At 43.1% G+C, this 22,822-nt stretch overlaps 1 protein-coding gene across 1 annotated transcript; it reads left to right on the forward strand.

The window, feature by feature from the left end:
- The first annotated feature begins 532 nt into the window (after positions 1–532).
- On the forward strand, positions 533–14,426 carry cdk5rap3 (CDK5 regulatory subunit associated protein 3). The gene is made up of 14 exons (XM_064321388.1): positions 533–671; positions 1,023–1,068; positions 1,488–1,619; positions 2,853–2,953; positions 3,067–3,115; positions 3,712–3,890; positions 5,011–5,147; positions 6,179–6,323; positions 6,652–6,753; positions 7,411–7,492; positions 9,882–9,970; positions 10,976–11,181; positions 11,814–11,985; positions 14,256–14,426. Exons 1-14 carry the CDS (start codon positions 666–668, stop codon positions 14,319–14,321), a joined length of 1,512 nt encoding a protein of 503 aa, XP_064177458.1. The 5' UTR covers positions 533–665; the 3' UTR covers positions 14,322–14,426.
- The last annotated feature ends 8,396 nt before the right edge of the window (positions 14,427–22,822 follow it).

Raw genomic sequence — 22,822 nt, forward strand, 5'->3', positions numbered from 1 at the left:
ACTCGACTAACGCTTGAGAGGTAGCCGCCCGATGGGCATCGAGCAACCAACGTCCTGCCTCCGTCTTCACGTTTCTTTTAATTATTTCAATGTCATACTTCAAAGAAAACGAGAAAAAAAACGTATTATTAACCATATTAATAAATATATGTAATATACATCGAAGAAAAGTCACACAATAATCAATTAATATGTTAATAAAAACACAAAAAACGTATTGTTGTTACTCGATACGGATAGGTGATTTACAGTCAAATACTTGACAATTATGCATTCTACAAGCACCGTGTAGTACATTTTCCCTAAATTGACTTTTTTTTTTCATTTCATGAGAATATTTGCTTCTAGCACGGAGTAATGTTAATTTGGAAGGGAGACACAAAACTGTGGACGAGGATACGACTTCCTTTCGTGATTGCTTCATACTCCGTCACAGTAGGTGGCACTATGCTTCTATCCACGCAAAAGTTATCATTTAAAAAAAAAAAACTAACCGAAGAAGAATTCTTGCTTTATGATTGGTGTATCGTATGTTGACGTGTCATTTGTGTAAACACACCACTGCTCATTCAGTGCGTAATGCTGAGACGGCATGAGAAATTGTATGATCTCCGGTTTAATGTTTGGATTATAGACGGAAAGAGCTGCTTCAACTAAAAGGAGCCATGGATGTATGTTAAAACATATTAGACGGATTACGCAGCTTTGGAGCTTGTTGGCTAATTTTCTTATCATGACATAGTGTAGGCTAACTAGATACACTTTTCATTTGCAGTAGGAGAGGGCCCTAACTTTCCTTAGAATCGCGTTGTTTAGGCGAATAAGTAGTGACAACCTGTTGGTTCCGCGAAATGTCATTCCGCTAAACTGTATCACGAACTGATGGCAAGAGTAAAAGATGTGACACGCTGTTGTTATTTATGTGTTCTGTTTCTGAATGCCTGCGCTTTTCTTGCAACTCCTGCTAGTGGATTTATCCCTCACCTTGTCATGGAAAATTAAACTTGAACTTGTCTCCACAGAATGTTCAAAGTCTTCCCATTGATATACAAACCAGCAAACTCCTCGGTAAATACCGTTTTGACACGATTTGATATGTCGGTATCCTGTCCTCTCCGTACATTTGGATTAAGTTTGATTTAAGGCAAACTGAATTTAGACCACTGGCACTGCGTAGATATGTCAAATGTAGATAAGAAACACAGTTCATGTTCTTGAAAGATTATTCACATTGTTTGATTAATTTGATTGCGTTATAATTGTTTAAAATCCAGCCATTATTTAAATAGCAGCTAGTAATGGTTGTGACTTGTTACCTAGGTGAATCATATTCTTTATTTTAGGCGAAATTCATCAAGTCTTCAGTCATTAGAAATTTCCCCGTACCATACCATTATAATCCTTCCAGTAATTCATAACTATGTCCTATGACTGGAAATAAATGCTAGGATTGTCATCGGTTCCCATGATTGCCTTGCTTCCTGCAGACTGGCTAGTGGACAGACGACATTGCAACATAAAATGGCAGAGTGCTGTGATGGCCATTCGAGAGAAGATCAATGCTGCCATCCAGGATATGCCTGAAAATGAGGAGATCAAACAACTGCTCTCTGGATCCTGTAAGTTCTTTACATTACATTTATTTAGCAGATGCTTTTATCTAAAGCGATGTGCAAAAGTGCATATCATGGTCATGGGAACAACTACAAAACACAGGTTCGATAAGGTACAATGCTCATTTTGTACAGAAAGATTTGCCTGACGGTGAGGTGAGATTCAGACGCACAACATTGCGCTTCCCAGGCAAAGACAAAACAGTTAACAGTGCGCCACCCACGAGTGCTATTCAGACTCCCAGGCCTGTGCACCTGTACAGACTCCTGTCACTACACAGACACCCAGGCCTGCACACTTGTACAGACTCCTGTGACTGCACAGACACCCAGGCCTGCGCACTTGTACAGACTCCTGTGACTGCACAGACACCCAGGCCTGTGCACTTGTACAGACTCCTGTGACTGCACAGACAACCAGGCCTGTGCACTTGTACAGACTCCTGTCACTGCACAGATGCCCAGACCTGTGCACTTGTACAGACTCCTGTCACTGTGCAGACACCCAGAATGTGCACTTGTACAGACTCCTGTCACTGTGCAGACACCCAAACCTGTGCACTTGTACAGAGTCTTGTCACTGTGCAGACACCCAGACCTGTGCACTTGTACAGACTCCTGTCATTGTGCAGACACCCAGACCTGTGCACCTGTACAGACTCCTGTCACTGTGCAGACACCCAGACCTGTGCACTTGTACAGAGTCCTGTCACTGTAAAGACACCCAGACCTGTGCACCTGTACAGACTCCTGTCACTGTGCAGACACCCAGACCTGTGCACTTGTACAGAGTCCTGTCACTGTAAAGACCACCATCACAGTTATGAAACTGTAGAAATTTCAACTATCACTGGTGGACTATTTTCACAGTCCAAGGTGTCATATCCAGAAATGCACATAATCCACAAAGCCCAAATTTGCACTGTCCACAGAACTGCATGATTAACCCATTTGAGAGTATGTACGGGATAAGCTGCCCACTGAGGGTCATCCACATCTCCATTCAGAAACTCAGTGTCGAGTTATGCATATAAAATCATTTGCAACAAAGTTGTGTAAATATATGTGAGCAATCTGCAAACAAGCTGTATTATGAATAAAAAATAATTTGTATTTTTTTAAAAATAATTATTTTAGCAATTTTTGGCACTCTGATGGATCTGCCAAGAAATGTTTTGTGGAGTTGGTGGGGCTGTAACAGTCACAAAATGGTGCCTACCATGTATTACTGTGTTACAGACATCCACTATTTTCATTGCCAACGGATTGTTGAAATCCTGAAAGGGACAGAGGCCTCTTCCAAGAATATATTTGGCAGATACTCCTCCCAGAGGATGAAGGTGCAAAAATTGACATTTCCTCCATCTTGTTTTTCTTGTCTTTGTACCCAGAGATGTATTTACTTATTTCAGCTGTGATGATTTCTGCTCTGCTCTGTATTTCCTAACTGTAGGACTGGCAAGAAATAGTGTCCTTGTATGAAAAAGACAACAACTACCTTGGTACGTATGAGTGCTTTGTGAAGAAGTGTATTCTGGCATTTGTTGTGTGTGGGAGGCAGGGAGTGTGAGTGGTATGGGTATGGAAATAATGTAGTCTGTGTGTGTGTGTCTTACTACTGTGTCTGTGACGCAGTATAGAGTGTTGAATTCCCGCCCACCGGAATAAAGTGACTGGACTGAAACCATGGGATTTCCTAAAACTTCATTTAAAATTTAAAAAGTTGTATCTTCTCATGAGAAAATAATTACACAACCTCTTTCTCCAAATTACGTGTTTTGCATTTCAGTTGATTGTAAAAATTAGATGTTTACATTTACGGTTTATTACATTACACACAGCAGATGTTTACATTTGACTAGCGAGAGCTCAATGACATAAATGTCTGTTGTGTAGTTTTTTAAATCAGAAGATAAAATTTTGGGTGTCTGTACTGCACATGTGTACTGTCTGTGTGTGTATATGGGCATGTGTACTGTAGTTGTATATATATATTGGCATGCGTACTGTACGTATATATATGGGCTTGAGTACTGTACGTGCGTATGTGGGTGTGTATTTTGTATGTGTGAATTGACATGCCCCTCTCTGGGTGAAGTGGAGGTGGCCAGCCTGCTGGTGCGCAGTGTGAGCTACGAGGGCCCGGCTCTGCGCAGGCAGGTGGCCAAGGCTAAGCAGCTGCAGCAGGAGCTCAGTCGACGGGAGCTGGAGTGTCAGAGCGGGGCCGCCGACATGAGAGAGCGGTTCTACACTTCCTGCAAACAGTACGGCATCACGGTGAGGACATACAGCGCAGAAACACACTGATACACATGCCCTCCACAGCTGAAAGCTTCAGTGGCCTCAGATTAGCTGCAGACAAAAGCACAGCTCTTTGCAACAAAAGCATAACAAATGGTCCCCTTAGATATAGTGAAATAGGACATTTGCAATGCTGCACACACGTATAAGTGGGTCAGTGTTGGGTTGAAGGGAACTTGTGAACTAAGGCAATGTGTTTGAATATACCGGCCAGTTAAACAATATTAAATAATTCTGAGAGATTTCAAACAGTGTCGTTGTCTTTTGACAGCAGGGAAAGAAGGTAATAGCCTATATGTTCCCAAGACTTGGATTCACTAAGAAATATACAGTTGTGTTATCATGACTGGTGTGTGGCTCTGTGCTGTATTACTGTGAGTGTGTACTGCGCTCTTTTACACTGTGTTGTGTCGTATATGCTATATTGCCTTTTGCTGTGCGCTGTTGTGGTCTGCTGTGCTTATCTGCTGTATTGTTCTCTGCTATGCTATTGTAATTTGCTGTGTTTTTTTGCTCTCTCCTGTGCAGTTCATAGTGCTTTGTTGCTCCTGGTTGTGCTAAATTGCTGTCTCCTGTGTACTGTATTGCGGTCTCGGTGCTCTACAGTGCTCCCACTTTAGAAGCATTTGCTCCTAACTGGATGTGTGCTAACTGGAAAAATTATTTAGGAACACATCGACTAATTGGTATGCATTTTTCACGGAGCACATGTGTGGAACACAGTAGTACCGAAAAGTGCAAGAAGTACAGTAACATTTTTTCCAGGGAGTACATATTCTCCTTGAAAAAGTTTGGAGCGCACTAATTGGGATGCATTACTGTGCTTCAAATTTTTAGAAAAATACTTGCAAAAAATGTTGCTGTACTTTTTGCTGTTTTCTGGACTGTTTTGCTGTCCTCTGCACCATCCTGTTGCTTGTTGTGTACTTCTCTCTGCTGTTCCACATTGCCCTTTCCCGTGTTGTACTGCATGGCGGTTTTTCTGTGCTGTGCTCCTCTCTGCTGTTCCACAATGCCCTTTCCCGTGTTGTACTGCATGGCGGTTTTGCTGTGCTGTGCTCCTCTCTGTTCCCTGACCCACGTGTTTCTGTCCCAGGGGGAGAACGTGGCCCGGGAGCTGCAGGCCCTGGTGAAGGACCTGCCCTCCGTGCTGGAGCAGCTGGGGAAGGAGGCGGCATGTCTGGAGGACCCCATCCAGCTCTACAGCGCCTTCGCGTGCTTCGTCTGCGAGTGGCAAGTACTCGGAGCGGGACAAACTAAACAGACACCCGCTAACGACCGCACACATCGCCGCATTCTCCTCCGGGGCCTGCGAGCGTAACCGCACGAGCCCATTTCCTCAACGAGTCCTCAAAGTGTTTGGCTCGCCTAGGTCTACTGCAGGTGCATCTCCTAATGCAGCCGGGCCAGTCAGAGGCACGTTACATCACATTGCATTGCATTAGCGGCGTTTAGCAGGCGCTCTTATCTAGAGCGACTTACACGACATATAGCTTTATTTTTACATGGTGTACATTTTTAGAGCTGGATATGTACTGAAGCAATTCGGGTTAAGTACAACGTTCAGTGTACGACAGCACTGTCTTACATAGGAATTGAATCTGCAACCTTTGGGTTTGAAACCCACTTCCCTACCCATTATATTACACTGCCACCCTACAGAAAAGACGAGGAAGGGCATGTGTGCTCAGTGTTGGGCCGAAGTGTCGTTTAGTCTGCGCTAATGCAGATGAACAGCCTTCAGCTGTGAGATATGTTATTTGGCCTGTGATTATCCTCTATCGTGATCCACAGCTATGTTATTTGTAAAGCAGGGCAGGCTTTACTGCCTGCTTACATTCAAACACGTATTCAAACTCAGTGAAGTGAAGCTCACACCCTGTGACCTGTCCATTGAGGAAAGCCCTCTGCTCAACGGGCAGCCGACGCTGGTCCTGGGCATCCGCAGGTTCTGCCAGTTATCGTTCTCATCTCAATATCAGCAAGGTACTGTGTGTTAATTCAGCTGCGGACAGATCGGCTGCCTTATCTGATTAGTTAAGTGTTTGGTAGCTACAAAAACCAGCAGACCCTGCAGCTCTACGGGACCACGGGCGTAAATTCTACATTAATATTTCAATAATTTGCCGAAATCCAGATGCATGTGTTTGCATTGAAGTCTGTTCCTCTACTGTTACCCTGTGGCTCTCCAAGACCAGGGCTGGGCACATTGGAGAAAGCATCGGGTGGGTGAAATGGCATTCTCTCTGTCCGTATGCCCGCAGGTCTGAGCCCGTAGTGCCCATGTTGACCTATGTCCAGCGGAAAGGGAACACAACGGTTTATGAATGGCGCACGGGCAGCCCGCCCTCCATCGTCGAACGGCCCAAAGTGGAGGAGCCGCCCCCGGATACAGTCACCGAGGAAGTGGTGAGTATGCAGTGCATCAATCTGTAGTTTAAATCTAAAATGTAAATGTATAAAGGTGCATTAAAAAAGGTGAATTTAGGGACGGTCGTAACGGTATCAGATGATAAAAGCTTGAAGCTAATTTTCAGTGTTAACCAATCAGCTAAGATGGGTGATATGATGGGCCAATAAGATGAGACAACATAAATGCACCAGAGAAGCAGCACATTTGCTGTGCTCCTGATGCTGCAAGTTATGCCTCATGCTCAAACAGTAGCCTAATCCTAGTCACATTTGTGTTCATAAAAATGTGTTCTGTATCCTGTGCATGTGTTTGTTTGTGCTGCAGATTGACTGGGGTGAACTGGGCGTTGCTGAGGGAGCAGGGGATTTTGGGATTTCGGTGGAGGACGGTGTTGACTGGGGCATCAGCCTGGAGCCCAGCACAGAGGTGAGGTGGACGTACTGTAAGAGTTTTCATGTCTCCCGCTTTATTAAAGGCGTCATCCTGTTCCGGAACTCTCCTCATATCACCCACACAGTCCACACAGTCTCAGGCCTAAGGTTGAGTGTTTCTCACAGGTCTGTCATCATCATGCTTTGTGTTTCTTTTGTTGGTTTAAAGCAAGCATGCAGGGCCTGATTAAGCTCTTTTTTTAAAAACTATAGTTTGGCCTGCAGTGGAAAGTACTCTCTAGATTTTTTCTAATTATTCTAGTTTAAGTGTATGTCTTTGCTTGGCCCATTTTTGTGTGTGCGATGAAAGATATTTCAGATACAAATTTTCTCAGGATTTGCCAGCTTTACAATGGCTGGTATTGGGGCATTTGGGGTTTTGTGGTCTAAAGAAAGAAAATATTCTATAAGTAACCCTAAAGTAGCTTGCACTGTGGTGTTGTGTTAAGTATCTTTCAGAAGTTGCTTTGTTTGGAATGGAATGGAGTTGAAAATAAATAAAATTAGATATTGCTCAAGGTTTTGAGGGTTTTGTCTTGTTGCTGTATAGGTTGTTTCTGTGCTTTGTTTAGACGAATCCCTCTGCTTTCTAAATGGGACTGGACAAAGTGCAGAGGGCCTTTAACTCCAGTCTCTCCTGTTTTCTCAGCAGGACGTTGGTTCAGATGGCATTGACTGGGGAGCAGGTGATGCGGCTCCAGTGGAGATTGAAGTTGTGGACGTGGGCACGGACTGTAAGACATCTGCAGATTTTACACTTGAAAAAGCATTCATTCATATGGCTTAGAAAAAGGTTATCTGGACTAGGGCTGTTAAATATACCACAATGATAATAATAAAATGCCGGTAAAAAATGTCACCTCCGTTATCTATTGGGTGGCCATAAGACAGCCAATCGGCATCAAGGTCATACAGCTTCCATGTGATCATGTCATGTGATCACATTGATGCTGCAAGGTCTTGCTGCTGACTGGCTGTCTTTTGGCCACCCAATAGATAACGGTGGTGACGTTTTTTACCGGAAGCATTTCATGCGGCCTCTGAAGCGTGAGTGTTTATTACCGCATCAGGTATAATCAGAGAGAAAAACATGAAAAGAAAGACAGTACACCACAATAAACCATTATTGCCTTCGATAATTATCATTGCGGTCTATCCTCTAGCCCTAATCTAAACTTTTTGTCTGTTTTTAGCTGTTTGACTTGAGGGAGAATTATTTATTTTATATTATACCACAGGGTGGCAGTATTTCAGCTTTAATTACGGAGTGCAAAGCCCCCAGAAATCTGATTTAGATATGTAAGTCATTTCATAAACACAAATTATTTGGCACTACTACTCTTATAAATAAAAAAATATAGTATATAAATAAATACAGTTTCAGTATTTTTTAGTCAACTGTAAATCAAGCAGTCATAGCCACCGTGGGTGTAGTTCTCCGATGTGCCAGCGGAGGGCAGCGCCACATTTGCGGAGCAGTCAGGCGCATTTTCAGGTGGATCAATGGTGGGCAGGGAGCCAGCGTTGGCAAGGCACGCAGGCACTTTGTATTCTGGAGGGATGCTGGTATCCGCAGTGCTGCCAACAGGAACTTTCTGGCAATTAGACCAACCTGCTTTTTGGCCTGGACGTTAAGACCCCACGCTGCGCTTGTAGACAGGCACTTTCACTTCGTTTACACAGTGGCCCTGCGCAGGGCCCGGTCCATTTCGCTGGAGAGATCTACCTCCAAGTGGCAGATACCAGAGTGGGAGGAGGCTGTAAGGGTGCCTTTAATTATTTTTGCAGCTATATTGCTTTTACTATTTCAATGTTGCTATTATTTCTCTAGGACAGGCCTGTAAACATATGTTGTGTAGAATTACATTACTTTACATTTTATTTGCTACAACATCAAGATAATGATACAAAGTACAATAAGTGCTGGTTGGAGGTACATGTGACATGAAAGTGGCACAGTGGCACATGTGTAGCATGAAAAAGGGGGATTTAAGTGATAAAAATGATCCCAGATTGGGTGTGCTCCACAGAGTGGTGATAGTTAGTTAGTCCAGATATAGTCTGAAGAGATGAGACCACGGCGGAAGATGGACACTGAGGGAGTGGTAGCATAGGAGGGTGTGTAGCATATTGGAACATGGGTCGGTGAGGTGTTTGAAATGAATTCTGACTTCTGTTAGTGGATGTGCTTTGGTATGTACCAAATCAGAATTATTGAAAAGCTGCAGGTACTTTATTTACCCCGAGTCAGTTCAGGATTATCTTGATGGCACCAACCTCAATAATAGAAAGTGTGCCTGGTCTTGACTGAGCTTGAGGAAAGAATGTGTCTGTGATCCATGTCTTTGTCTTCATGCTTAAGTTTTGATACTTGCCTGGAAGCTTAAAGATTGTGTCTCAGTTCTGCATGTTCTTTGATCTTTAAAAACATTGTGCAGCCAAAATCATTGTTTTCAATAATTATATCTTAAAGAACCAAAGATATCTGGGATGTCAAGCCCATTTTATTCAGTTCATTTAAATTCCTTTTTTTAAACGCCAAAATCCACAAACTTCTTATGCCACCCTCTTGTACTATAGGACGATTTGGTATTGGCTGTTTGGAAACTGATTATTGTCTGGTGTGGGATTTCATATTTTAACCAGTCAGTATTGTGACTGACATACCCCTGGTCAGACATCCAGCTTATACTTCACATTAAAAGGACACAATAGTATTTTTCTGTCAATGCAAAAGCAAGTATACATCTTAATGAAAACTTTCTGCTTGGCACCCACCATGTTTCTGAACCTTCTGGAAACTCAAGCACGTCCTTACCCCAAGGGAGCTACATGATCAGAATAGAAAATCACAGAACATAATCAGAACGAGTGTTTACATGGCCATTAGTCGCTAATGTTCTCCTATCAAAAGGATTATCAAAGTGTTATGCCTTCCTCTCATGCCAAATGAAATTTAAATCAGAACAGACCCGTTTATTCCGATTGAGGTGCTTACAGTACGTGAGACATTTGACTAACGACTCGGCCATTATTCAGGTTATTAATGGGATATTAGGCTCTGTGTAAATGCAGCTACTGTTAGGTCCCTGTGTCCGTGTAACTGTAGCTTTGTGTTTGCAGGCCCTGAAGGCGTGGCCAGAGGAGAGGACGCCCTCTCTGTGCTGGAGAATCCGCAGACCCGTGGCCAGTTCATCGACGAGCTCATGGAGGTACGCCGTCTGTGCGGCCCCGCTGTCCGCTCACTGATACCCTGCAGCACGTGACCGCGCCGAAATGCCCTAAAGAGATGAGATAAACGTGCTCTAGCTGGGGAATTTCTTTGTTATTCGTTATCGTTTAAATGTGCTGTGCGCTGATATTTATTTGGGAACGATTCCAGTCTGAAGACTCCGGTGAAATCCGCGCGCACATCACTCTTCATTAGCAGTCGCGTCACAGGCGGCCTGTGGGCGTGTCCAGCATACCGATTTTCTCTGGATCAAGTGGATATGACAGCACATCACACCACGGAATCCAAGTGGATGATGTCATGGTCTTTCAAGCCTCACACCTGAGTTACAGGAATAATCTTTGTTATACAGGAATAAGCCTTGTTTTTTCCATGTCATTTTCCTCCTCATTTTCGTATTCAGTGATTTCATGAACATCCATGGAATGGCTGGACTTAAAACGTTTAATCACCGTTATAAAGTCCCAGTGCATGAATTGCAGTTCATATGTCCGATCCAACATTAGCACTGTGCACAGAGCATTTTAAGCAAACGGTTGAACACAAAGCAGCATCACAATGTAAAGTTTATAATGAACCAGAAGCCTTCGCAGCTGAGCTAGTTTATATGCTATGGGTCTTAGCCAAAGTTTTTATTTAAAAAATTTTGTGACCAAATTTTTATTTATTTATTTCCTTTGCTGGGGGATAGACAATAATTATATTCATACAGTGGAATATACTGAATTAAAATAAGCAAAGAAAAGAAAGATTACAGGAAACAAAAGCCAGAGCAGACCTTGGGGTTTGAAGGTGTTAACTTGTGAGCGTTGGTAGCATTCCAAATGACCTGTCATGCAAGTGAGCACTGATCAGAGATCACACTCTGTGTGAAGGGGACATGGCGGGAGGGGGCCATTTTAAATGCGGGCGGAGTCGAGTAGAGTGACACATGGTGTCCCTGGGTGATGATGTGTGGTTGACCCCGCCTCTGTCCTCCGGGCAGCTGGAGCTGTTCCTGTGCCAGAGGCTGAGCGAGATGGCCGAAGAGGCGGACGTGGTGGCCATGAGCCAGTTCCAGCTGGCACCCGCCGTCGTCCAGGCGCAGACGAGAGAGCGGGTGGAGGGCATGCTGGGGGCGCTGCGCTCCCTGCTGGGCCGGCTGACCACCGTGCGCATGCAGCACCTCTTCATGATCCAGGCCTCGCCACGGTCAGCCCCCCCGGAATGCACCCCAGTGACTCCCGTCCATTCAGAGCACGCTGCAGTGACTCACCTCCAATCAGAATAGGCCTCAGGGACTCTCCTCCAATAAGAGCACACAGCAGTGTTTCACCTCCAATCAGAATGCAGCTCAGTGACTCCCCTCCAATTAGAGCATGCTGCAGTGATTCACCTCCAATCAGAATGTATCTCAGTGACTCCCCTCCAATCAGAGCATGCAGCAATGATTCCCCTCCAATGAGAATGCACCTCAGTGACTCCCCTCCCATTGGAACACTGCACAATCAGTACTCTCCAGTCAAAATGTAACAGAATGAACTTTAATAACCTCAGTAACTCTCAAGCCCTATTGATGGAATGTTGGAAAACATTGTAAATGTTACATTATATACAATATTAGCCTATTTCACGGATTTCCAGAATTTTCTAGATTTACAGAATTTCCTGTTCCATGAGGATGTGATTTATAGCACAGTTTTAGTAAATGAAAAATGTACTGTAGTCTCAATTTACAATATTTCGTATGATGAAAGTCTGCATTTGTAGGTCAGTGTTTGTCTTCTAAGTTCATTTTTCTGTGTGTGTGTGTGTGTGCGTGCGTGCGTGCGCGTGCGTCTCAGGTATGTGGAGCGTGTGTCAGAGGTCCTGAGGCAGAAGCTGAAGCAGGCAGACATCCTGGTGCTGAAGCGGGGTGCTATGGCAGAGCGGAGGCAGGAGGCGCTGGAGGAGCAAGCCAAGTTGGAGCCCCGCATCGACTTGCTGGCTACCCGCACCCGCGAGCTGCAGAAACTGGTAACCTCTCCGGCTGCTCTCGGATTGGTGGGAGGGCACAACGGGGAGGGTGGGGCTGAGAGGAGGGAGAGGAAAGGGTGGAGCTGTCATCAGTGGGGCTCACCTGGAGTGGGCATGGTTAGGCTGGCCTGGTTTGGGATCATCAGCTTGGATTGTGATCTGTTTGTGGCCACCTCTCCACTGTTAGCATGGTGTGGTGTGGTAGGGGCTCTTGCTGGTATTTTACCCCTTCGTATAAGTCCTCTAATGGCCATTAGTGATTGTGATTACTCAACTCAGATATTCCATGCTCCTGCAACCAAACTATGAGTGGAAACAAAACAAAAAAATTGTTCTAGCTTTATTAGTAGACAATACACGACAACTGAGTTTTTAAGTGCCACCATTGTCAGGTAGGTCGTCCATTTAGCAAGCACCCCCTCCCTGCAGTCTCATCTGTAACTATACTCCTCAAGCATAAAGCCAACAATTGCCTTAGGGTATGCTAATACAGAAGTTAAAAATGTTGCTCACCGCATAGAGAAAAAAACAAGTTTCAAATTTTTGTGTAATTATACCACGTCATACCTACTATCAATATCTGCAACTAAATATGGAAAACCTATACAGTCTTACCATTGGTTTTATACATAAAAAATGTCCCTTTCAAGTTTCAGTGGTAATTTATTGTCTTGGACAATCCGTTTGAGAATTTTCCTTCAGTTTTTGTACGATTTTAGTCATTGCATGGCCAAAGCAAATTCTCATCATGGATTTGGGGGGGGGTCACATATGTGAGGATACATATGAACATGGTGAGGATGTATGTCGTACTGCTTGTAACATTTCAGTTAGTTATGTTATGCCCTATTTTTGATATTGTTATATTCACATTGGTCGTAAGAAACAACTGTTAGCCTTTGTTAATAACACTTAGCATGTTTGTATTTGGGATGCATACCATTCACAATGAAATTGAGTTTCTTTAGAGAGGTTTACGATATTCTCTATTGCGGGCATTTCACATACTGTAGTGTAAAGGTTCATATGTGGCTCAGTAATAAGTTATGCTTGATGCCCCAGTTTGCCATGAAGCTAGAACATCACCAACATTTTTCTGTTGGTGGAATATTGTTTTATTGTATTCTTATTGTACATAATGTGAGGGTATCTCTATGGGCTGTCACATCGGGCATGGAAAATACTCATTCAAATTTACTGTGTACTGATATGTCATAGATGAACATAAAATTTCCCTAAGTAACATTTTTTTATAATTTAGTCCCATCCCCATGCAACAAAAAATTACATACTATAGAGTACAGAAAGACATACTAGAGTGAATGATTACATATTCAGGTATGTGTACCACTGTGTGTCACAATGTTTTTGCATTATTTTTTATGTGATACCAGTATTTCACCTTAATGGACAAAAAGCTTTTTATTCATTTTTGAAGAGATTAGACAGTTTTTAAACCCATAGATACCTTAGACTCCTATAAGGATGAAAAGATCATCATTCCCACTTGAAAATGGTGCAAAAGTGTGTTTTGTGAGTCAAAACCGTTGATTTGATTGCAGACACTGCTTACTTTTTGCTTCATATATCTTTAGTAGTTCTGCATATCACCCTCTGATTTTGCACACTTTTGAGTTTGTGATCCCGGACATGTATAGTTTTACCTGTTTTATATATGTGACCTCTCAGTATTTCATTTCAAACTAAAGAAGAACAACTTCATTTTTGCATTTTCACCAAGATAATTGCATTTGTGGTACTTTATTTCTACCTAAATTATGAATAGAAACTAATCTAATGATACATGGTACAAGTATCTTAATTCATTTAAGCCATTTTCCATGTATTTGTGATGCTCACATCTGGAATTATAAAGCCTTAAATAGAACACCCCATAAATGGGTGAGGATTGGCCAGATTTGGCATCTGCACAAAGGTATTAATGACCAGGTTCGGGTCTTCACATTCCTCCTGTTGGCCAAGGAGGAATAGATTTTCATTCTTTTGGCAATTCACCCTCCTCCCCTTCATGTCATACTGTTTGTCTCTGGTCCCCTGCCCGCAGGTCCACACCATATTTTATCTGCCGTCAAACCCCCAACCCACTTCTTAGCCTCTGTTTCTCTGCCAATGCAAACTGCTTTCTATCCATGCCCCTTCTCTGTCTCTCCTCTTTGTCTGTCTCCTACATCCTTGTCTCTCTCAGTGTCTCCCTCTGGTGCCTGAAATGTGTAACATCTCTCCCTGTGTCTTGTGATTGCGCCTCACAGATCGAAGGGGACATCTCAAAGCGCTACAACAACAGGCCGGTCAACTTGATGGGTGTCAGCGTGTGAGCGTGCGTGTGACCGCGAGGGTCCCTTCATGCGTCGTAGAGCCCCATTGTCACAACGCCGCCATCTTTCTCCGTCATCAATAAATTATTGTCAGTTTGAATTAAAGTATTGTGTCAGGTGTGTTCAATTGATTAGTTCTCACATTTTCCCCACGCACTATACACTGGTAAGCATGATTTGAAGTTCAGCCCACAGAACTGCTCTGATTATCCTCTGTTGTGCTGGCTGAATAAAGTATGAAGCTATCCTGATTTGGGTAAACTGGTTGCAGTTCTGATTTAGTTCTTTGGCTCTTGATTGTGATCCACAACATTGGCCTCCTGTAGCAGTCAATCTTAGCTCTGTTGATGCTGATGGACCTTTCAATAGTACTATTTCTTTATCCTTGAGTTGGAAAAAATACTTTTTCTTGGCTCAAGCAAGTGAAACACAGGCGCAGTACATAACCCTTTTATGGTCATTGTAATTCGTTGCTCAGGGCCTCGTTTATGCGGTCACGTCCAATTCCAATGTTAGTTCTTACCAAAAAAAAAAAAAAAACCTGTGACATAAAATGTTTAAACTCTCTGTACTCATTAAGAGTCTGTGCACTCGGGGATCCCCCCTTCCCCCTCCACATCCCTCTCCCCGGGCGGCTGTGCCCTGGACGCCCTCTGTGCGGGAGCGGTGCCACCCAGGTGCCCCGAGGAGCCCGGCGGGGGCCGGAGAGGCTGTAGCAGCAGGGCCGGTGGCTAGACATTAGCGTCGGTACATGCGGCCGGACTCCGCTCATCTCCATAAATCCCATCACGCCCTAATGTGCTGTCATAGACTCCTCTGCGGTCCATCCATCGCTCTGACGCTTCCAGGCATTGCCCCTCCGTTCCGTGGGGTTTTGCTTTCATGGCGGAAACCTCTGCCTCACGCTTGCAAGGAAGATGTTTGTTTTGGAGGAAGGGGGAATGTAGGTATCCTAATACAGATGGGTGTGGCTGGATCGCCTGTCCACTCTCTCACCTCAACCCCGTCACTCCAGAACAGAACAGGAAGCTTAAACGACATGATGAAGATGTGGAAAGCAACATTTGCTGTTTTGGATTCTGGCAAATATTTGATACTCACCCTTTAAGAATTTTAGTAAGACCTGTATTTCTGAAGCGTCTCTAGGATATGTAGAGGGGAAAACGGATTTTAAATTGATGCTCTCAGAAACTTTGTTAAACTTCATCCATAATTCATTGCAAGGACACGGTTTTATTTCACAATCAAAACTGGTTTTAATAGCAAGGTATTTATCCGTAAATCATAGTAAGGGCTAATGAGGCCCTTGGCGCTGTAAAGCTTGGGCCCAAATGTATTCACAATTGAAAATACTGACTGAATTGACAAAAATAAAATACTTTTCACTGAGCTTTTTATTGATGTTCAATTTCAGTTCCCACTGTTTCCTTTTTCATTCTGAAGTCCTATGATTAAGCTGCTTCGGCCATGAAAAATGTTAGTGATTGAAAATGAAAATGCAAAATGGGAAACCTCAGACACCTTTTATGCCCAGCCTTGCATGGTTAAGAATAGAGTTTATAGAGCAGCACGTAGAGTGGCCATTAAATATAGGATGAAGATAAAATGCTCAATTAAATATTACATTGTGAGATGTTGTATATCACAAAATCAGTAGTGCAGGCTATAGAACAATAGAAAGATTCTGGGATACATGTACACATATTTGGATATCCAGTCAGTTCATTTTTATGGTCAGTTTCTGTGTGAAATATTGAAAATCTGACGGATCCTCTTATAAATCTTGACCGACGAAGATCAGTGCTATCTGGCCATTTGCACCCAGATTTTTCCACAGTTCATAGGATGTATCTATATTTAGCTCACATTGTTGAATCTTTCCCAAATGACGCTTCACTGTCTGAAGAGAGCACTGCTCCTAGTGGTCAGATAGTGAGATGTTTTGGTGATGACTGTGACCTATCTGTTGTTCTCCAGGGAGCCACAAGGGGGCAGTTCAAACCTCCAGTGGTTCTCATCTCCTCTGCATGGAACATAATAAGTTTAATGCATGACCTTGAAGCTACTAAGCTGTGAGACTTAAAACAATCTTTCATATGCATGTGCTTGTTGTCCTTTTGAATGTCAGCTGCTTTGAATGGAATTTTGCTATTGACTGCCACTGTTCAAAGACATGAGACCCTTATGTCTGCAAGAAGCATAACTTGTCTACTTCTTTTATCATGGGTGATGCACAGCAGCAACATTCCACTAAAACTCACCACACAGTTCAATCAGTCAAATTTGTTCAGTATCGTTGGACAAGCACACAAGTGACTGTCAGAAAGCAAAAGACAAGCGTTCATATAGTCTACTTTGGAAATTGTGTCTAGGGCACCAGTGATAATGGAGCTTCTCTGCAATGTTTAATATGGTCTCTTAAGGGCTGTGAATCAAAAGCAAGTGGCCCAATTATAGTTTTAAGATTTTAATTTTAATCTCTGGATCAGAAGGAGCCTCCCTATGGCCTACTGAGGTGTCAAACCTAAATCCTAACTGTTGGCAACCACACTTTCCTCTCAGGTTACCAGTAAACACAGTTACAGCATGGTGAACCACTGTCAGCTTCTAGAGGAAGTAGCTGACGCTGACTTCCCATGTCAGCCTTCAGAAGTGCTATACTGCAGCATGTCCCTGTGTGCCACATACAGACAGAAGCCACTTCAGTGTGATGAAGGGCCAAGATTCTCCTATGGATGGGGGGGGGGGGGTTGAAAGTTTGAAGGAAACTTGGCCCCAATGGGCATTTGCCCACCCACCCATGCAGGTGCCGCGAACTGAACAAGAGGAAGGGCACAAAGAGTGGGGGAGTGGAGCAGAGCGATTGGGGGGCCCTGGGTAGGAGAAGCGGTTGTCCCTTTAAGCGTGCCGTGCAGGTAGAGCAGGCGGTCTACCCGGCTTGATTTTAATTTCATAGCAGAGCGGGCTTGATTCATGGCTGCGTGGCCCCAGCTTTGACTCCAGTAACGACTTTCCATCAGAATGAAAAGTGGAATGACACCCCTCATTATTCCTGCCGCTTGTTATCGGGACGGCAGAGGAGGGCCGGACGCGAGGCTGCCTTTCAGCGCACTGGGACAGTGAGTGATAGCCGCTATTAATCACCCCCGTCCACGTCCGAAGGGACAGAACTTGCACCAGGAAACAGATAAGGTGTTATGAACTGTTTACAACGTTTGCGATCAATTAACGTCAGGGCAGCTTCAACCCCGGCTCTCCCTTCGCCACAGGGACGGAATCTCGATTGGGCTTTTGCGTGGGAGGTGAGGGGGGCACATCCTATTCAGGACCCCCTCCAATGCTGACCACCCCAAGTGCTACACCCACCGCTTTCTTCTTTCCCCAACAACGTTTTTCACCCCGACTCCTCAACTAGCATACCTTGTAGTGATATCCACCACCTCCTGTCTCTCGCCTTCCCACTTCTGGGCTGTCTGTCTGATCCTCCAATAGACACAACTCGGGCCTGGTTGAACTAAACCGGATGGTTGTGAAGGAGGTTGAAGGGGAAAGGATCCTTGTCAAGACAACATAACATGAGCTTTCCTGATGTGATTTTGTCAGGAAGTAGAGAGAGCAGCCTTCAACAGATGTAATATGATTATGATAACATTTTAATGAACTAGCAAATGAGTAACAATGTGAGTATACTATTTTTTCCGGCTGGACTCACACTGTACCCAGGTAACTTTCAGATTGGCCAAATACTCTTTTCCCCACATCATTCCTCACTCAGAACTATCACTACCACAGTGTACTGTAAGACAGGGAGGTGAATTCTGTGCTGTTTCTGGGTCATGGCATGAATAAGTTCCTTCAAGTTTTATTGAACGGACCCTGTCTAAATTTTCTCCAACTGGCAAAATTGAAATTAATATTTTTCCCCTTTGATCTTTGGGTCAAACAGTCACCAGTGGACCCCGCCTGATACCCAGAGATAGACAGAAAGAAGACCCAGGGCAAAATGAACGTCAAAAGTCTAATGGAACGAGTGATGATGGACTCTCCAACTTATAAGAAAACGAAGTTGAACGAATCGCCCAAAAAATATGAATTGCTCTCCAGCTCCAGCCTCATGCCCACCCGTGGGGAACCTGGGGTACCACACCCTGCTTCCAAATCCAACTCAGCACTGGGACTTGGTAAAGGGGAGCTGCTCCAGCAAATCGGCCCTGGCTCATTTACTTCACCACGTATCCCCCACCCACCCCACACGTACACATTCTCCACCCTCTCTGCCATCTCCCTCCCCTGCTTCATATTTCTCCATTACTGCAATATTTAAATACCTCTTGTACTTCTATTAAAAAAGTTCTGCACTATTTACCACGTTGGCTATCAATTACTGTCAGCGCTGTGCCCCGTCTCTACCCTAAAAACAGCGCCACGGAAATTCATTTGTCAAACTCGCCTGGAGGCTACGCTTGACTGTGTCCAAAAAGGACAAACTGTCTCCGTGGCGATGAGAATGAATAAAGGTACTATGCAAATTGCCGCTTAATCGGCACCAAACACAACGGCTTGCAGCCTGGACTCCATTACTCCTCTTTAGCCTTGATTAACTGATGGTTGCCGATTGGCTTTAACTATTTGTTACCCGAGGCCCTGCAAGGCCACTGTGTTAGCAAGGCGATGGAGATGGTGACCAGTGACCAGCTTAATATCACATGCCATCATTTCACAGCTGGCGGAAGAGAACCTAGAATGTATATTTGGGATCTACTGTTCTGCCCCTTTAGGCTAGCCTTCCCCAGCTCCCCAGATGTGTTTATTTATTATTGTGGTACTTAGTGTCACCAGAACAGGCGTTCACCGCTCTGATTTGGTCGATGGCTCGAAGAGAGGAGTCCTAGAGGGCTTATCGAAGCTCAGAGATAAATCCACAGCTTTAATCTAAGCAATGTTGCCAGAAGATAATGCCTTTGCCCAAAGATTTCATGTCAAATGTTTTCCGTCGCAGTGTTTGTTTGAAATAGTTGTTTTTTTTGTGTTTTTTTTTGGGGGGGGGAGTGGTTTGCTATTAACTGTCTGTGCCATTGAGAATGTATATTTGTTCCCCTAGTCTGAGAGATCAAAGTCTGCCCAGGTGAAAGCAGCTTCCAGCATCCATTCATGTCATCCCAATAGAGAATGCAATGCATGCTGGTCCCCTGTGTCTCCCCAGTGTCAGACTGCCATAGCATTTGTTACCCAGGCTGGGCCACATTGAGGCTGTGAGGGTGCTCCATGTGTGAAATACTGCTGTGCATGACAGCCCTACCCACCCACCCACACACACACACGCACACACATACACACACATGCACACACCAGACCCCAGAGGTACAATGTGCCTGTGTTCCTGGGGAACACATGGGTCCTTCAGAGAAGCACCTTGATATTTCTGGCAAAAAATATATGAGTTTTGGAATAACTTATTAATCCCAAGACCACAAATGGAATGGAATGAAATATATTCATATACATATATTAATCCGTACATTCCATATTTAAACTATTATATTATATTATATTATATTATATTATATTATATTATATTATATTATATTATATTATATTATTATATATTTTTTTTTTCCAGAAAATGATTTGTCTTTGTCTTGTTTTTTGTCTTGAATTTTCTCTACTGATGAAATGGTGCAATTGTATTGCGCAATATATGCAGTTGTCGTGGCCAATTGTGCAGTTCCAGCTGTTGACCACACGAGATATTGCATTTCTATTCAGACTCCTTGTGGTTTGTTTCGATTGGCCATATATAAAGAAAAATCTTTTCCCCCTTACCTTGAGCCACGAACATCGTTAAATGGCTCGTACGGGCCCGACTGTGTTTAATGGAGTAGGCCCTATAGCCTAGCTAGGGTAAAATTAGATTTAACAGGTAGCACAAAAAGCATGTACCTAAATAGCATATGCTGCGCAAGTTAAATATTATTTATTAACCGATGCAGATACGCCGGCTTGACGACCAAAAAAAATTCCAGATATGTAATGTATTGTTTAAAATGATAAGATCACAGTCCCGGTGAACATTTTTGTGGTGTGGTATCGGTAAAACGTCACCTCAGCTGAAACCCGGCTATAGGCCTAGTTGGTTGGTTCTGTGCTATATTGGGGTTAGCCTAATTTAGTCCGTTTATCTCGAAACATCTGAACCTATATTTCCACTCCTGTAGACATATATATTCCGGGGTTTTTTTTCACTGGGATGCTACCCATTAAGTTACACATATTGTTCTAAATTCATGATTTGTCCTTTTATGAGTACAAATATATCTAGTTGTTGTCATTAAGAACTATATCGTAAGAAAAAGGCTTAGAAAAATGCAAATAGGCTACTATAGAATCGCCTGAGCGCTTCTGTAATTGGGCCTGGGTTTGCTCTTGTTGGCTATGCGCTCAGCATATGGCTACGTTTTTTCATTAAGTCATTCATTTATCTATTTCAATTTATGCCGCTTGTGGCAGAAGGTAAAAAGTGTTCACATTGAACCGTTATGCAATTTATGCGCACAAGCCGATTAAAGGTCTGGGGTAATTAAGTGGCAGTCTCTTGTCCATCGGGCAACCTTGTTATTATATAGCTACCCTCACTGGCCTCTACGCGTAGGTAACTGTATTCACTCAAAAAATAAAAAGGCGACCATGAAAAGATGAATATGTGAGGAGAGAAAAAATGAAGAGGGTGTTAAATGAAAAGGACAAGATCCAATACATTTTTCTGTCACTTCATCTCGTACAAGAAAATTGTAATAATGCGGCTCCCGTTTGACAGGGTTGGAGCACCACTATCTGTATTATCGGATGTAAGTAGCGAGGATCTGTTGGATCTATTAAAACACATACATTAGTCACTGATATTAAAACCCCATGTCAGAGCCTCTTAAAACAATAATAAAATACTTCTCTGGGACAGATGCATGTTTCATGTAGCGAAGTAGCGTACACGAAAAGATAGATATAGGCTATTCAAGGGACAGTGTTTTAATGTATTGCGCTGCCCCGCTCTCCTGCACGTTCTACATCGTGTTACTGGTAATTTTTCTTTCGGTGATTTAATCAAGTGTGATTGTTTTTTGAAAAAGGAAGGGTTTTCCCAAACAGATTTTTGAAAATTAAGAAAAAGGCTATGCCCCAAATCTTTGTTTATTTAATGACAAATGTTTTCTGGCTTTCTAAAAGCAGAAATCACGATTATTATGATTATAATAAAACATTATTTAATTTACACGGCCAAATAAAATATGTTAATGTATAAGTGTATTATATTGATTAAAGTTAAGTCTGTGGCATTGTAGTTGTCAAAATGTTTTCAGTTACGTTGTATGTCTGGTACCGACGTTAATTTAGTTGCAAAGCAATTGTAATTATATTAGGATTGATTTATTTTTTATCGAATTATTATTGATTTTTGCATAGTTCAAAAAGTACATTTGTAGATATATAAATATATACTAAATGGTCACATTTTAAAAATGACATCTCTAGTAATGGAATATTGCTATTTTATTGAAGTCACAATATGTAGTAGATTGGCATTTCAGAAAAATCTACGTTTGGATTATTTGTTTTATTGTATGTCCTCATAAGTGCATTGTGTGTGTGTGTGTGTGTGTGTGTGTGTGTGCGAGCATGTGTTTTCTTTGTGTTTACCACATATTTTTTCCAACTTCACTCTGCCAGTTCATGTATTAACTGTACTCTGAAAAGCTTAATAAATCCTGAAGCAACAGCAAATAAATCATACATGTGGTAATATTATTATTCAAAAAGTGACTCATATACATAAAGTTAAACCAGCTATTTTTCTAATGAATGCGTAATAGAAACATCCTGGCCTTTTGTAAAGCACTTTTCACCAAAATCCCAGTGAAACATTACTTATTACTTAGTCTTCACCAGGCATGAACTGCTCAAGCTGGTGTCATTTAGGACAGTGGCAGGAAGGTCTGTCACTCTGGCTCACCTATTCATACTGACACCAGTGTCTTTTTATAGAGTTGCTGCCCTGAAACAAAAGCAGACAACTACGCCACACTTGTGTCAACCCACTCCTGAGATGTTTAATTGATCCCTGCCCCAAACAGTAATTAAAAGTGGGGCTGTTTGCAATCAAACCCTGAGTCAGAGCCGTGTGTGAAAGCTGCATATTGAATGCCTGCTTACCACATGGCCTTGCTCCTGTCTAATGTCATCATTTCATTCATTTCCTGTTTGCTGAAGCCCTGCCAGAAAGAAATGTGCTGCCCTTCTTTAATGAATGGAGCTGACATTCGAGCACAGCCCACTTTTATATCATGCCGTAACTTCACAGGCGCTGATTGTGAATGGCTACAATGGGGATTTCCAGGCCTGCTCCTGGAGGGCCATCTGAGTCACATGGTCTCCATTACACCTGTGCCCATAATTATGTACCAGAGGTGCTCTTTGGCTTGTCACCCACCCTCCTCCATTTGCCATAT

Source organism: Anguilla rostrata, chromosome 2, assembly GCF_018555375.3.
Source record: "Anguilla rostrata isolate EN2019 chromosome 2, ASM1855537v3, whole genome shotgun sequence".
In the NCBI taxonomy this organism is placed as follows: Eukaryota; Metazoa; Chordata; class Actinopteri; order Anguilliformes; family Anguillidae; genus Anguilla; species Anguilla rostrata.